At 47.6% G+C, this 18,025-nt stretch overlaps 1 protein-coding gene across 3 annotated transcripts in view; it reads left to right on the top strand.

Annotated features, from left to right (window-relative positions):
- TASOR2 (transcription activation suppressor family member 2) overlaps positions 1-18,025 on the top strand; it is a 759,889-nt gene that overhangs the window by 310,574 nt on the left and 431,290 nt on the right. For all 3 annotated transcript variants that reach the window (XM_069229296.1, XM_069229295.1, XM_069229294.1), the window contains exon 17: positions 6,481-6,925. In XM_069229296.1, coding sequence (XP_069085397.1) covers positions 6,481-6,925 — 445 coding nt within the window. The remainder of the gene's footprint in view (positions 1-6,480; positions 6,926-18,025) is intronic.

Below are 18,025 nucleotides of genomic sequence, written 5' to 3'. Positions count from 1 at the left end.
TTCCTTCTTTTATACCCTTTCTTGCCAGCCACGCTGTGGAGTACTTGGACGCGTGTGATGGAGCATTGTCCTGCATGAAAATCATGTTTTTCTTGAAGGATGCAGACTTCTTCCTGTACCACTGCTTGAAGAAGGTGTCTACCAGGAACTGGCAGTAGGACTGGGAGTTGAGCTTGACTCCATCCTCAACCCGAAAAGGCCCCACAAGCTCATCTTTGATGATACCAGCCCAAACCAGTACTCCACCTCCACTTTGCTGGCGTCTGAGTCGGACTGGAGCTCTCTGCCCTTTACCAATCCAGCCACGGGCCCATCCATCTGGCCCATCAAGACTCACTCTCATTTCATCAGTCCATAAAACCTTAGAAAATCAGTCTTGAGATATTTCTTGGCGCAGTCTTGACGTTTCAGCTTGTGTGTCTTGTTCAGTGGTGGTCGTCTTTCAGGCTTTCTTACCTTGGCCATGTCTCTGAGTATTGCACACCTTGTGCTTTTGGGCACTCCAGTGATGTTGCAGCTCTGAAATATGGCCAAACTGGTGGCAAGTGGCATCGTGGCAGCTGCACACTTGACTTTTCTCAGTTCATGGGCAGTTATTTTGCGCCTTGGTTTTTCCACACGCTTCTTGCGACCCTGTTGACTATTTTGAATTAAACGCTTGATTGTTCGATGATCACGCTTCAGAAGCTTTGCAATTTTAAGAGTGCTGCATCCCTCTGCAAGATATCTCACTATTTTTGACTTTTCTGAGCCTGTCAAGTCCTTCTTTTGACCCATTTTGCCAAAGGAAAGGAAGTTGCCTAATAATTATGCACACCTGATATAGGGTGTTGATGTCATTAGACCACACCCCTTCTCATTACAGAGATGCACATCACCTAATATGCTTAATTGGTAGTAGGCTTTCGAGCCTATACAGCTTGGAGTAAGACAACATGCATAAAGAGGATGATGTGGTCAAAATACTCATTTGCCTAATAATTCTGCACTCCCTGTATACATACATACATACAGATATAGTGTGTGCTTACCTCAAGTTGGGGGACTGCCTATAAGTAATCTAGTGTAGTGTTACTGTAATAAAATGCCTTTATTTTTGTAACACTGTGTTGTTCCTTTCATGTGTGATAAGTTGCTGTGTGGCTATTGTGGTATTGCAGAAGCTTTGCATGTCTATTATATAAGTCTTGGCTGCTCACCCACAGCTACCTCTAGAGAGCCCTGACATCCTAGACACTGCCTACATTCACTAATACGGGTTGCCTGGACCTGGTATAAGGTGCCAACACCATACATGTCTAGCACACACCAGGCCAGCTTCCTACAGTAACTATAACCCGCACCCTCGTCATGCTCTGCCTAGTACCCCAGATATTACAGCAATCATGACATCTTTTATAACATCATTGACAATATTACTGTATCATTTGTTGTAAAATTATCCATGAAAAAACTGTGTATGGCGGGGGCGCAAGTTATAGTTACCTTAGGGCACAAGATATGGTTACTTTAGATAACACTAACTATAACAGATTGGTACGTTTAATATGTGAGCATAACTATAACATCCCTGTAACCTTTGTTTTTTTAAAGTGAATTTCTATGTTTTTTAATGCTATTTCCTAACTATAAAGTCCCTGTATCCTTTGTTTTTTTCAGTGAATATAGATATATGTTTTATGGCATGTGTGACTGTAGATACACTTGCTTAGCATAAGTCCATCATCTGGTGTTGGGCTCATAAGTGTGCAAGTTGTTTTTCTTCAAAGAAGGCTTTCGAGTCATGAGGTGTAGTGACTCCTCTTGCTTGCAAAGTGCATGGTCCTCGACTCCATTGGGGTTGGACTTGTGCTTCTCTGCCCATCTCAGTTGCATAAATCCTACTAGTTAGGTCTTAACCATTGGTATTGTGTATTAATTGCAGTTATTTAGGCATCTTCATCGGTCACTGAGCAATTCCGGTTGATCAGGGCAAGGAGGGCCTTTGACCTTCAGCAGAAATCTTCTTTTTAGACTTTCCTGATCAAGCCATGTCCATCTGGTGGTGTAATGGGCACCATTTCGATTCTGTCTATGGACCAACATTTGGTGTGTAACTTGTGCATTTCTCTAGACCATTATGAAGACACATGAGGTGTGCCAATCATTTTGATCCAAGAAAACATTGTGGGATCGATGGGCAAGAGGAGTCGAAATGTTTCAACGCACCGTCGAGGACACTCCCGACGTCTTTGGCACCACCAAAGAGTTCCAACATCAGACCCAAGTTCACGTGGCGGTATCAGATGAGGGCACCTTCTCATACAATAAATGGGTCTAAGCTCAAGATCCAGGACATACCAATGGGACAGACTGTGAGCACTCTGCCCTCTCCAACTCGGCCACAGTCTCAAACAAATATCCAGAAAGGTCGACTCTCCTGCCCAGATCATCAGAAGTGTTTGAACGGGCCACCACTGCAGGGCCTGGGAACTGAACATTGAAAACAGGTTCAGAATCAAAATTGCACAGCAGTCCGAAATGCATAGATGACACTGAGACTGTAGAACCCGTGCTACAGCGTTGACAAGATCATCTTGACTCTAAGCAAAAATTACTGCTGATACATCCAGATACTGACCACATTTTGACTCCACCTCCTCAAACCAAGGAACTAACGGCTAAAAGATATTTGCACTTTGTCGAATCTATACAACCAACATGCCCTCCAAAGCGCACTTGAAGAGCTAATAGAGCCACCAGCTGACCACCAGTTACCCTATTCATACCACCTATAGGTCCACGGGCAGTTTCACCACCACCTTCTCCACCTGCAGACACACATTACTCTCCACAGGAGTCTATACATTTCTTCCAAGACCAGGGGGATATTGATGATAACAGGGATGACAGAGATCAGTATTCCATTCCATCCCAGGACGATCCTTGGGACATGTATGATACAGACCCACATACTGATAAAGATCCTGACCGGTATCTAGCAAAGCCCTCTTCACCAGGTTATACCAACACGTTCCATGACATCATACAAAGGGCCTCTTGTTCTCACAAAGTTCAACTACACACTGAACCCTTAGAAGATGTCTTCCTGTTTGAAACACTTTCCTCATCACAAAGGTCAACTGAATATCTACCAATGCTTAAGGCCATGCTAAGATGTATCATGGATATTTTCAAAGTCCCAGTGAAGTCGAGATTTCTAACACCAAGGGGCTTCTCCTACCAACTCAGCATATATAAAAGGCCAGTTACCACCTGACTTCTTTGTAAGTGCTATTGCAAGAAAAAGGGCAAATTCCCAAGCATCTGGGGACACTCCAACATCTCCCAGAGCAGTATAAAAATAGGGTGTTTGAGATTGCCTGAGAAGGAAAACTAATTGCTAACACTTCAATTAAATGTGTTCTTGTGCAGCTGACACAGATGCCAGTGGAATTAATACTAACGTTCTCATCAGACGCCATTCATGGCTTAAGATGTCTGGGATTAAGCCATAGGTGCAACAAAATATACTTGCACTCCCATTTGATGGTGAACACCTTTTGGCCCTCAAGGGGCCTCCCTACTTGAGAAAATGGAAAAGCACAATGAAACAGCCAAGGCCATGGGCGCATTACAAACGTCCACACAAACAGGTACATTTCGGCGCAAGTCATATTGTGGAGTTGCAAAACCCTCATCCACAGACACCTTTAAATCGTACCAGCGTCCCCATTCACAAATCTCATCACCTAGAGGATACTATAGGGGCTCCTATAGAGGTAATAATTCCAGTGGTAGAGGAAAAGGCGGTTTCTCCAAGACTTATGCTGCAGCCACAAAACCTTGACCTTCCAACTATTCCCCCAATCACACAACACTTGTCGAAGGACTACTTAAACAGTTCTTTCCCATCTGCCAGACCATCACCTCCGATCAGTGAATGTTGGATATATCTAACATGATTATTGCCTGGAGCTCACATCCACACCTCCAAACATTCCACCTTGTAATTATAAACTGTCCATAGACCATCAACAGCTGCTCACACAGGAAGTATAAGCTGTCCTGCAAAAAGGTGCAGTATAACTTGTACCTCACAACAACAAGGCACAGGGATATATTCACTATATTTCCCAATACCCAAAAAGGACAAGTCTCTAAGACCAATACTGGACTTAAGACCTCTAAACAGGTACATTCTTGCAGAGCATTTTGCCATTTGCGATGGCAAAACATACATGTTTTCCCATATCTAGACAACTGTCTCATGAAAAGCAAAAACTATGAGAGTTGTTTCCAACTCTAGAAAACAACAATAAGCTTTCCTCACAAGCCAGGTTTCCCAATACACACGGTCAATTCCACTGTACAATGCATAAAAATTTCTAGTGACCAAAAAGGATATTACCCATACTTTTAGGGTTCCTGGGCTCCCATTTGTTATGGACTAGCTTTTAGCAATGGATCACTGCACCATTATAAAAGAGACTGTATATAAAGCAAGAGGACGCCCCACTAAACGTACTTGTATTTGGGGACCTTTGATTTAGTACGAGGCATGGGCCACTGGGGCGTCCTCTGCTCTTGACTTGTATAAATTTGTAGGGACCACATGTCTTTTACGCTCTTTACCTAGTCCTTACTAAATTCCTCCCTGGTCATTTACTGTACTACTTACTGTCAAGAGGCCCAACTTGGTCTCCTAGTTGTTTTTTTGATTTACTCTGTATTTGTTCAGCTTAAATACAATAAAAAAAAAAAATAGTCAGTGAAAAACAAGGCTTTAATGAAGTCTGGATTCAGAGAAAGTAGATCTTCCAAATTTGCACTGATGACTATAGAACAACATTTATCTGCATCACAATTGGTGATGTATGATTGTGTAAAAGTGTCAGCTGTGCGCACAGCAACATTCTGTCCTTCGTTAAGTCTCCCATACTTTAATAATTCTTTTAACTACTTGCTTACCTACTTTTGCTTACAGATTTTCTGACATTTGTTACTGTACAAGTGAAAAAGCATGTATAAGCTTATACAAATCTGTGAACGCTAGTTCACCATGAGCCCTGAAGGTCAGGAGGGCCTGAAAAAGCCTATGAAAGCTCCAGAACACAGAACCATACTCTCACAATTCCTCATGATCACAGTGAATGTGAGCCAAAAACCTCAGACTCAAAGTCTTACCCTCAATGCCAAACACTTGGAAGTTGAAGCAGAAGGTCTAAGGTGTAAGTAGAGAGATATCACTGGGGAAAAACCCCCCATATTCAACTGGAAGTTAAACTAACGTTGGAACTCCTTGGTAAAGGGGGCATCTCAGAGGTCTACTGATGCTTGATAATTAATAGGACTGCAGTCTTTGACATGTTGCAAACTAGGTGGGAGGAGGTTCCGGGAAGGTTAGATGAGGAATGGATTGAGGCTTGCATGACCTCCTGAATATTGTCAATTTCTGTAAGATTTCGACTGATACAATTTACGTATTAACATGGAGTCTACTATCACCCCCGGAGGGCTCTGAGGCCCTCGTACTTTAAGTGCAGTCACCTGTCTGCGCCTTTTCTTCACGTCACATGGGGAATGCCCATTATGAACATGGCGGTGTGGGCGGCCATGCCGGCGGTGGCGGGAAATCCCGCCAGGCGGCATGGCGGCCCACGGCCCACAGCCCACACCGCCACATAATGAAGCCAGATCGGCAATCACCCACCGCCAGACTTCCTCCGTCAGGCAGCCTGGCGGTGGACAGCACCATTAACCGACAGGGCAGCGCAGCTGCCCCTCGGATAATGATCCCAAATCCCCCAGCCTTTCCCTGGCAGGTTTCCCTGCCGGGGAAAGGCAGGCAGAAGGGGTGCTCCGGGGCACCCCCAGGAACCCTGGCACTGTGCCCCATCGCGCAGGTCACTGCCTGATTTACGGGCAGTGATCTGCACGACGGGTGTAGCTGCACCCGCCGCACAGGCATTGACGGCGGCTCCATGTGGAGCCGCTGCCAATGTCCCGGCCAGGCATTCCTCTGGGCGGGGCGGGCAGAAACAATGTTTCCACCCGCCGGCCCAGAGGAATGTCCATTATATGGCCAGCTGGGTTCCGGGTTGTCACTGGGAAGACCGCTAGCATGAACATGGCGGTTTCGACCGCTGTGTTCATAATGAGGGCCTTTGTCTGCTTTCATGTTGCAGACTAAGACTCAATTCACACCATCTATTTAAAAAAAATATATATATATATATATATATATATGTATATATATTTATGTATATATATTTATATATATATATATATATATATATATATATATATATATGACATAAAGAAAACTGCATACTGGGGTTTTACAATTCTGAGGCTGTATTTAGCTCTTGGGGTTCCTTCTCTGCTTAACAGAGTTTCAGTAAGAGAAAACCTGCTCTGTAATGTATAGCCCACTATGGTTCTCTTTTACTGTGGTTATTCATATCTTTTAACTAACCATTATCTCTCTTTTTTTAATAGACCCTGGGATTCTGATATTCCTAATCACGTGGAAGATGTGAAGCTTATCCTTCACATGTGGATAGCCCTGTTTTATTCTAAGCCAAGCAAACTCCTGAATACGGCAGCTCGAAAAGTTGTAGAACATAACAACCCAGCTAAATATGTCTCTATAAATAGCACTCTTGATTCCTTTGAACTGTTTGAAGATGGGAATGAAAGTGAGAAACCAAATGTAGGTTTTGCAGATTCACCGTCTGAAGTTGAGGCTATTGCACAGGAGCCAACATACAGCAAAAAGTCATGCGATATTCCAATTTCCAGCAGCCATATTTCAAGTAACGAACCCTCATCAACAAGTAGCCTTACTGCTCGATCACAGCACGAGGACAATTCTATGCCTGATGAAGGGCAGCATTGTGTATCTTCAAGTGGATACTTTGATACATCATGCACTAATTATATGGTAAGAATGTTTTTTTAGCAATGTTTGTAGATTTCATTAACCTATATGTAATCTTTTTCGCAGCTTACTGGGTGCCCTGGGAAGCCCAGTCCAAGGCAACCATTCTCAATATAATTCCTTGTAATATAACATAACATAGCTCAGAATTTACTTTTTACAGAAGTCCTAGAGACATGACATCTTATTTTCAGATTGGGGTCCTTTTTGTACCAAGAGGCTCCCTATCATTCCTTTATTATAGGGTTAACAGGAAGAGTAAAAACTTATCGGACCTACAGGATAGGTCTTGCCAGTAATTGAAGTGCACAGTTTATCGCTTCTGTGCAGCAGAAGATGAATTGCCAAGCTGCTTGATACCCGAGCTAAACACAAGCATTTCCTGGACCTATCAGATGAACAGGGGATCCCTTCATCTCTATGTGATAGAACTTCATCTTCACTCAAGACTCAACGCCTTTACACAAAGAGGTTCTTACAAAGAAGAGGACCGTGCTTGTTTCTGGTTAACTTTATGGACATAAACCAGTTAGGGATCTGCAAGATCACTTCTTTTTCATCCTGTCCGGAGGAAGAGCATGGCAGGTTGCCTGGCAGAGAAAGAGGGGGCCATTTTCAAAGAGGACAACCCGTGAGGTAACTGAAGCCCGCCTTATGATCATCTCAATGGAGCCTCAAGGGCTATAACTATTCTATTTTCAGAACTGTATTATGAGATATCTTAACAATCATTTTCAAGTAACTTGGAACCCAACTGGCCAGAATTGCAGCAAAGGGCATCCTAGTGGCGAGGGTGAAGTCCACTCATTCTCTCTGATTCACCCTTTTCACCTATTCCGGTATCTTACCATCCCGAGAGGGACATAGAGATTCCGCTCTTAATTCTAGTTCTGTGTGTAGCAGTACACTATGTTGCCCTGTTTCCATAACTATTTGGACATTGTATGGTCTGTAGATACCACCCTAAACCCCAGTTTTCCAGTCCCACTTGATGATCTGACAGGCCCAACCTGTGCCCTCATGTCTTGCTTGTGCTCATGCCAAACTCCCAAAAAGTGATAGGGGGAATGACTGTAATTTATCTAGCCACTGGCAATCGTTCGGGCAGCATCCTAACCCATTGTTTTTTGGCTCACCATGCCATTTCAGTTTGGACCCAGCCATATGCAAATCAGTCTTGACCCTGCACCTCATGGGAACTATGCAGCCCAAACTGCCAAGCTATGTCCTTCCTGAACAGGAACACAAGCAACCTAACACTGGTATTGCCCTGATTAGGACTCATCAGTTAGTTTTAGCTTGTTTCCAATGGCACAATGAGCAAGGGACTGAAGTCTGATCAGGGTGTTACATCAAATGTACAAAAGGTGATGGGATAAATGATTGCAGTTTGTTTAACCACTGGTAGTCCCTTGGGTAGCATCCCAATCCATTGTTCTTTTGCTCACCATGCCACATCAGTTTGGACCCAGAACGGTCAAGATTGATTTGCATATGGCTTAATCTAATCTGAAGTGGCATGGTGGGCAAAAAAATGATGTTTAAAATTATACCTTAAGCGATTGCCAGTAGTTAGACTTATTCCAAGCATCCTCCCATGACCTTTTAGGGTCTCGCTTGTGATAGCGTGGGTTAGTGCATGCGTCTCGCTTGCAAGACACTTATGTTAGCTAAAAAGGTTTTGAGCCTGCCCATTGCTTGCCATTTGTTGCCTTGCCTGGCACTCTTCTTTACAGCCTTGTAATTTGTCACTGCAGGCCTGGCATCATTTGTGTTCCTCTCTGTGAAACAGGGACCAAGCACTGATTGGTGCAACTTAATCAGTATCCGTCTGCTTCTCCCAACGCCACTGAGGTACTGTTTTAACTTCTAGTGCCTTGCAAACAGAAGGCATGTGACTGGCAAAAACATTCTTTTTTGCCAAGTATTCTTTTCTCACTGTTTGTTTGTGTTTTGTTTTTTCTTGTGGGCACTGCTCTCAAATGATGATGAGTATCTTGTTCTAAATATTGCACAGCGAGTTTATTTCCTGGTTATGTGTAATTTCTGAAACTATATTTCAACACATAATCGTGTAGTACATTTCAATTCACCCCACTCCCATCAACGGCAGTCCACCCCACATCAATCCACCCCACTCAATGCCAATCCACCCCACTCCAATCCATACCTCTCACAACAAATCCAGTACTCTCCAGTCCTCCCAAACCACCTCCCTCCAATCTGCCCACTCTAATCCAGAACAATCTGCCCCACTCCAGTCCAAATCAATCTGCCCCACTCCAGTCCATATCAATCTGCCCCACTCCAATTCAAATCAATCTGCCCCACTCCAATTCAAAACAATCTGCCCCATTCCAATCTAAAACAATCTACCCAACTCTAATTCAAAACAGTCTACTCCACCCCAACCCAAAACAATCTGCGCCACTCCCATCCAAAACAATCTGCCCCACATCAATCCAAAACAATCTGCCCCACATGAATCCAAAACAATCTGCCCATTCCAATCCAAATCAGTTGGCTGCACTCTAGTCTGCCCCAACCCAATGCAAAACAATTGGCCCCACTCCAATTTGCCCCACTGCAATCTAAAACAATTTGTCCCACGCCAGTCTGCCTCCTCCAGTCCAAAACAGTCAGCCCCACTCCAATCGAAAAAAAAATCTGCCGCTCTCCAAAACTATCTGCCCCACTCCAAACCAACCTGCCCCACTTCAGTCCAAAACAATCTACCCCACTCCAGTATACTCCAATCCAAAACAATCTGCCTGCTATAATCCAGAACAGAATGCCACACTCCTATCTTCTCCACCCCAATCCAAAACAATCTTCGCCAATACAGTCTGCCCCACTGCAATCCAAAACAATCTGCCCCATTCCATTCTGCTCGACTCCAGTCCAAAACAATCTTCCCCACTCCAGAGGGCCTGCTTCAATCCAAAACAGTCTGCCCCACTCCAATCCAAATCAGTGTGTCCCACTCCAATCCAAAAACAATATTCTCCACTCCAGTCTTCCCCACTCCAGTATGCCCCACTCCAATCCAAAACAATCTGACCCACTCCAATCCAAAACGATCTGCCCCACTCCAATCCCTAACAATTTCCCCCACTCCAGTCCAAAGCACTGTTCCCCACTTCAGTCCAAAACAATCAGCCCCACTCCAGTCTGCCCTGTTCGAGTCCAAAGCTTTCTGCTTTTTTCCAGTCTGCCCCACTGCATTCCAGAACAGTCTGCCCCACTCCAGTCTGCCCCAATCTGTAGCCTATTAACCCAGGACCAAGAAATTAACCTTCCACCAACCCAAGGAATGTCTGAGTCCTGCGTATGAAATGAGTATCATGTATTCATTCTGGCTAGATCCCACAGGGCCACACCTAGACTCCTAGAAAAGAACTTGTAGACACTTGGTGAGCAAATTTTTAAAAGATCTTAATTTTCACTAATGACAAGACTAACTTGCCCAGGACGTCTCTTAGGAATGCCCAGCTTACCAGATCAAAGGCTTTCTCTACTTCTAATGAAAGCAGGAGTCATGTTATGCCTGTGAACTTTTCCCACTAGGTGGGCAAGATGCCGGACATTGTCCGCACCCTGGCGGTGGCAGATGAAGTCCAGCTGCTCCGGGTCAATAAGGACAGGAGGCAGAGTTCCAGACATACCGCAGGACTTTAGTGCAGAGTTTGCCATCTGTGTTTAACAATGCTATTGCGCGGTAAGAGGTGTACGTTGTGGCGTCCTTTCCATACTTCGGGATTAATACGATTTCTGCCTCACACATGGTAGGAGTCAAACTTGAGGCATGAGTGAAGGAATTAAAAAGCTGAGTGAGGGGGGCGTGTCCAAGATGGCGGAGCGCTAGGACGTGTCTGCTAGCGCTCCGCCGCCTCGATCCATCACAGTGCCTCGCGGCCCATGGGGGGGGGGGAAGCCTGGAGGCTCCCTCCATACTGTGAGGTGCCCCCGGGGGTTTGCCTCGCTCGGCGGCGGCCGGGACCAGGGTGTGCTGCTCCCCGAGGGGAGCTGGCCTCGGCCCCGTAGCAGGGGTGGGACCGCGGAGCGGCGCAGGAGGCGGCTTGGGCCGCGGAACGGGCCTCTGCCTGGCGGCTCCTCCGTGCCGAGCGCTGAGGAGCGGATGGCCTGGGGATCACCCTGGGCCCCATATTAGGTGGATTGGCCTGCGCTGACCTGGGCGCCTGGGGGAGAAGGTGCTCCCACGTGTGTGGCAGATTGAGAGGGACAGGCAAGATCTCCTCACATTGGGTCCTTGGAGTGGGCCGTTGGAGCTGCGGGCCCCCAGCAGAAGGTAGGGCCTAGGGGTCTGGCCTCACCCCATTATTTGATTTTTTGACGATTGTGGCCCCGCAGATCTGAGGAAGGGGCGCCAAGAGATAACTGTTGCGGAGGAGGCCGCTGGAGGTTGGACCTGGGCGCGGTCCCGGCCTGGGGGGACCATACTGATCGGCCCCTGACGGAGACCCTGGATTCCCTGAGGCAGAGAACCGGCGTGGAGTGACCAGGCCGGCGTACCATGGTGGCGTCTAAGCGCGAGCGCTCGGTGAGGGACATGCTGGCAGGGAAGCGCCTGACATCTGGCATGGCGGTGGAGGATTCACCTGAGACGAGGGCCCTGGAGAGCCGCGGGGAGACGGATCCAGCGGAGACTTCTCCTGTTACGAAGGGCTTTCTGGCCTCCTTGTTTGAGTCGCTTTGGGGAGACATCCAAGAGCTGCGTAGGGACATCTCACAGGAGCTGAAGGAGTTGCGGGGAGAGGTCTCCTCCTTGGGTGAGCGTGTTTCGCAGCTAGAGGATAATGAGATCCCGCGCGGTGAGGAGGTTGCGGGCCTACAGCAGGAGGTGGTCCGTCTCCGAGAGCAGCAGGACCTTCTCCAGATGGCGGTTGAAGACCTGGAAAACCGCTCACGGCGACAAAATATTCGCATTAGAGGGGCCCCGGTCGGGGTTGAAAAGGAGGACATCGTGGGCTATGTGGTGGACATGTTTCGCTCCTTGCTTGGCGCGGACGAGACACATGAGGTGGCCCTGGGCCGGGCCGGGTACATCGAGTTGGGCGCGCTGGAGGTCCTGGAGATCGCCCCCCTGACATTTTAGCCTGTCTCCACAATTTTGTCCTTAAAGAAAAGATTCTACAGCGGGCCCACAATCTCCAGAGTGTACACTTTCATGGGCATGAACTCCAGCTATTTCATGATCTGTCGGTGCGGACCTTGCAGAGGAGGAGAGAGTTTAGACCGATCACGGATCATCTGCGGGCACACAATGTGTCATATTCCTGGGGCCACCCTTTCCGACTGGTTTTCCGCTGGGAGGAGCAGGTCCGGCAGGTGAAAACCGTCCTGGGTCTGGAGGACATTGGCCGTGAGTCGAGCGGGGGAGCGGCTCTGCCGGCGCGGGGCTCTCTTCGTTGGCAGAGAAAAGAGAAGAAAAGGAAGCTGCAGCGCCCGACGGCCTCGGAGTTGAGGTTGGAGAGAGAGGTCGCTTTGAACAATGTGGCGCCGGAACCTCGACCTAGTTCGGTCCCCCAGGGGCGACCGGGATTGCTACTGGCCGCATCGCTAACAATATACTGACTGTTGAAGAAGGTCGGGGCGGCGGGGGCTGTGGACCTGACCACTTGATCTGGTTGGATATACTGCCCCGTGGAAACTGCACCTCGTGATTGTCGACAGTCGAGGACTTCTGTGTTCTATGCATCTGTTGTGCTTATCATGTGTTTGTTGTTGTGTTTCGCTGCGATGCTGGCTTTTTAGGGAAATACTCTTAGGCCTGACTGCTCTAGGTGGTCTAGATGTTAATGTAGGGGGTGGTCCTCTGCTGTGCCCCAGCCTTCTCTGTTGGCTCCCCTCAGTATAGGCTATGATCATTAAATGTTTAAGTTTAAATGTGAGGGGGCTCAACAACCCTACTAAGAGACTTGCCATCTTGTCGGCTCTAGAGAGATCGGAGAGTCATATATGTCTCTTGCAGGAAACGCACCTTGTCTTTAAAGATACCTACCGTATGCGTTCTAAGTGGTTCCCCAGGCAGTTCTGGTCCTCGTTACCATCAAAGCATGCAGGGGTGGCGATACTTCTATCACGTCCATTTCCGGGGGAAGTGATATCAAAACTGCATGAGATCCCAGGGAGGCTTTTGGCTATGAGACTTAGACTGGGAGGTTTTTCCTTCACAATCGCTTCCATTTATGCACCTAATTCCCAACAAGAACTCTTCCTCAGACAGTCTTTGACTCTGTTGCTCCAATCCCCTGATGGTGCTGTCTTGCTGGGGGGTGATTTTAATCTGGTGATGGACGGGGTCTTGGATCGCTCAGGCCTGCGACACGGGCAGACGGGGTCTCTATCGGTCGCGGGGAGGCAATGGCTCAGCGAGTGTGGTCTAGTGGATGTCTGGAGAAGTGTGCACCCCTCGTTGAGAGACTACTCCTTTTACTCTTCTGCAACCAAAACATACGCTAGGTTGGACCTCTTTCTGGCATCACAGGAGCTTCTCTCTAGGATTAGAGACGCAGAGATTGAGCCGTGGGCCCTCTCAGATCATGCCCCAATTACAGTCGAGATCCACATGGACGTGGAGAGGGTTGGTACATCGGGATGGCGATTTAGGGATTCGATGCTTCAGAACTCTGAGACGGTAGAGGCGATTCGAGGGGCAATAACAGACTACCTTAGTTTTAATGAGGATGGGATAGTAAGCATTGCAACACTGTGGGAGGCACTGAAGGCTGTGGTGAGAGGTGAATTGATGTCCCTTTCTTCTAGGGATAATAAGGCAAGGAGTAGACTTAGGGAAGACCTAGAACAGCGAGTAAGGGTGTTGGAGCGCTCACATAAACGTATGGGTGCTCCTAGAATATGGCGAGAGCTCGAGAAGGTGCGAAAACAGCTGAGAACAGAAGCACACATGAGTGACCAAATAGCGCAGGCTTTTGCGCAATTCTATCGGAATCTATACAGAGCTGAAGAGCCCGGTACCTTAACCCCAGAATCCTTCTTAGAAGATATAGCAATCACTCCTTGTCTTTGAAAGAGACAACCTAGATTTACCTATAAGGGCGGAAGAGGTTATTTCAGCAATCGCTCGGCTGCAAACCGGGAAGTCACCTGGTCCTGATGGATTCTCAGCCCTTTTTTATAAATCTTTTTGTGGGAAACTTGTTCCCGTTTTGGTGCGACTCTTTAACTCCTTTCGTCAAACCGGCGCTCTTACACCTAGTATGTTAGATGCGACCATCGTGGTTATCCCGAAGCCGGGGAAAGATCCTGAGGAATGTGCCTCGTATAGGCCGATCTCCCTTCTGAATATTGACGCTAAATTATTTACTGGCATCTTGGCACATCGTCTTAACTACTATATGCCGGGGCTCGTGGATCCAGACAAGGCGGGATTTATACCGCATAGGCAGTGTAGCGATAATACCAAGCGATTGCTTCACCTCTTGGATAAAACCGAACGCTCTCGTAGGGCGGCGCTCTTTCTCTCCATCGACGCTGAAAAGGCGTTCAACAGGGTTCACTGGTCATACCTGTTCCAGGTGCTTGAGCGGTTTGGTTTGGGACCGGGCTTTATGGCATGGATCCGCTGCATTTATCAAGCACCTCGGGCGGCAGTACGGGTTAATGGGACACTTTCCTTGCCGTTTGCCGTCCAAAGAGGCACCAGACAGGGGTGTCCGCTTTCGCCCCTTCTTTTTGCGCTCTATATGGAGCCTATGGCGCAGAGGCTTCGGGATAACCCTCAGATTAGGGGCGTGAAGTTTGGGGGAGACGAACATCTCATATCACTTTATGCAGACAATATCATCCTTACTCTGGCGGAGCCTACGACTTTGGTCCCGGCGCTAATGGGTGTCCTGGAAGAATTTGGGCGGGTCTCGGTGTTCCGAATGAATATGCTTAAATCGCAGGCTATGAGCAAGTTTATTAGTGCGGAATAGGAACGGGACCTGAAGGCCCGATTCCGCTTCACATGGTCCTCCACAGGGCTCCCATATTTGGGGATCGAGCTGGGATCCACAGTCGCCCGCACAGTGACGGTGAATTATGCGAAACTGACTCAGGAGGTCCATCGAGACTTAGAGGCGTGGGGGAAACTTAAATTGTCTTGGTTGGGTAGGGTTGCGGCAGTGAAGATGACCATTCTACCACGCATAATTTATCTGTTTCAGGCGCTCCCGTTCGAGCCTTCCCCGCGGACGATAGCGACCCTCCAAACGGCAGTGCTAAGATTTATATGGGAAGGGAGGACGGCGTGGTTATCGCAGCAGATCCTGTATCGCCCCAAGAGAGGGGGGACTGGCGGTCCCCTGTCTTCTTCAATACTTCCAAGCCGCTCAGCTGCGTTTCCTCTTGGAATGGAGCTGCCCGTCGTCCGAGAAGCATTGGTGTTTTATGGACCAAGCAGTAGCGGGCTCTCATATATGGAAGGAACCTTGGCTTAGGCGCCGTCACAGAGCACAGGGATTGTATATATATCTCCGGTCACGGGGGTTTCGATGAGCGTGTGGGATCGGGTGGCCGCCGCAGTGGGCTTGACGACCTTTCCATCTCCAATGACCCCTCTGGGCGCGAACCCCGGCTTTGGCCCGGGCTTACAGTCTGAAGCATTGCGTCAGTGGTATGAGGGGGGCTGCAAGAGGCTGGGGTTTTTATTTGATGAGCAGGGGGTCATCCCTTTTGACCGGATGAGGGAGCTATAAGGCCTAACCGAAGCTGACGGGATGATGTACTATCAAATAAGAAACTGGGCCCTTCTCCCGGCCAACAGGTCATTAATAGATAGGCCATTAACACGGTTTGAAAAATGGACTCTAATGAAAAAGGACGACAAGCGTGTGGTTTCCGAGCTTTATCTCCTTCTACGGGAGGCGGTTCGCCCGACCAAGACTAAGGGGAAGCTGAGATGGGAGAGGGAACTCGAGAGAGAGTTATCGGACGACGAGTGGGAGAGTGTCTTCTATAGGGCGCATCACACAGCTTACCACTCAGCAGGTACTGAGACAGCCTATAAAGTGGCCTCCTCCTGGTACTATACCCCAAGTAGGATTCACGCCTGCGATCATAATAAATCTAGTCTCTGCTGGAGGGGTTGTGGGGTGGAGGTACACTTGTGCATTTACTATGGCACTGTCCCAAGCTACACAGGTATTGGAAGGACATACTAGACAAGGTGGACAGGGCTTTTGATACTCAGATCCCTAGATTTCCTGCATATGTTTTGCTGGGCCTTCCCAATTCTCTGACATTCCCCCTGAGATCATTGAGAGGTCGACAGATGGCTCTAGCCTTGAACGCAGCAGTTCAGTTGTTATCTCACTGGGGGACAGAGCGAATCCCGACAACAGTCTTGTGGCTGCACAGACTTTGGTTTATCCTTGCTATGGAAAAGCTCAGCCTGACCTCTCAGCAGCGAGCTGAGGACTTTAGGGATCTTTGGCAAACATTTTTGTGTATTCTGTCCGAGGAGTTTGCAGAGCTGACATGCCCAGTTTATTTGAGGGTTTTGAACTTGAACTGATTGTAAGGGAGGGTACCTGTAAGGAGATATGATTATAGTATTAGTTCCACTGGGTATCAGAGCCTGGGAGGGTATGATCATGGAATGGCTAGCTGGCAGTGGGGAAACTTAGTTGTATTAATTACTAATTTTATTTTCTATTGTTTCGCATTAAGTAAGCTGTTACTGAGTCTTCTCGCAATATAGTATTGTATTGCATATGCGATGTTTGAAACTGAAAATTGAAAACTAATAAACAGATTTGATCCATAAAAAGCTGAGTGAGGTGATCCACAAAGAGTGGTAGTAACGTGATATGGGGGCCTTCCGGTCCTGAGGATTTCCCAGCGGGCATTGTTCGAAGTCTCTTCTGTGTTTCCTCCGGGATTATGGGGTTTTCAGGGAGTTACCTGTGAGTGGGGACATGGGGTTCTATTCGCTGTTGTGCATGTAGGCTTGTATGTCAGGGAATTTGTTTGTTACCCTAACTGTAAAGGGTCTGGTAAAAGTTGTGAAGCGCTCTATGTTTCGCGGGTTCCCTGATCTCCTAAGTGCCATCATGGAGTTTGATTCAGGCTATATATGTCTTGGCCCTTTGAAGGCAGAGTTTACATGCTAATAACATTTCCACCTTGTTCCCTTTTGTTGGAAAAGTGTTGTTTCAGGTAAAGCAGCGAGCCACCAGGTCCCGTTCATTCTTTGGACCAAAGTTGGCTACACAGGGCAGCTAATTTTTCACAGGTCGCTTGATTGGACTTTGTTTATTCTGATGTTCTATTGTCTTTATTTCCGTGCCGGGGGTGTGCCTCAAGAGTTGTGCCTCCTGAGCCCGACCAAAATTAAGGGTGACAAGAGAGCCCCGGATTGTAGCATTAATGGCATCCTATAAAGTGTGCAAAGCACACATGAGTTGAGCACTGACCTGAAAATATTCCTCAGTGGAGGTTGCCACTATATATCTGTTCATTGGGTCTCACTGGATATGGAGCTACAAGGGATTGGTAGTAGAGCAGCATTAACTGTTCCATTGTATCTCCACTTGTGTGGTCTGAGATGGAGATATAGGATAGCACCACTGATCTCAGTTTTTGAAGAATTGTATGCGTGACCAAGGGATAGTTGATCCTGGAGTAGGAAGAGTGAACATGTGAATAGAAGGAGCAGTCATGATTGTTGGGGTACTTGTGGCGCCAGGTGTTCACTAGGCCAAGTTCTGTAATATCCTTTTTAAGGAGGGATAACCTCGTCCCATACCCTGTACTATGGTTTCTATCCAGCATTAGGTCCCAAACCAGATTGAGGTCACCCTCAACCACATTGACCCCGAGGAATCCTGTAACTGTTCTTGTAGCAGGGAATGAAGGAAGATGTCTTCAGCGGAATTGGAGGCGTATTTTTAAAAAAAAGTAATGGGAGGCACCTGCCCTTTGGACATGAAGCTTGAGGAAGCACCCCTCTTTGCTTTGGTCCCCGAACATTGTTTTGGCACAATGTGGGATTTACAGAGGAAGGCCACCCCTGCTGTTTTGCCTGATGTGGATGCCCAGAACTGATAGGGATATTTGGAGTGGGGCATGCGGTGC

The sequence above is a fragment of the Pleurodeles waltl genome, chromosome 4_1 (genome assembly GCF_031143425.1).
Source record: "Pleurodeles waltl isolate 20211129_DDA chromosome 4_1, aPleWal1.hap1.20221129, whole genome shotgun sequence".
NCBI lineage: Eukaryota > Metazoa > Chordata > Amphibia > Caudata > Salamandridae > Pleurodeles > Pleurodeles waltl.
This window is presented reverse-complemented; position numbering and strand designations above follow the sequence as displayed.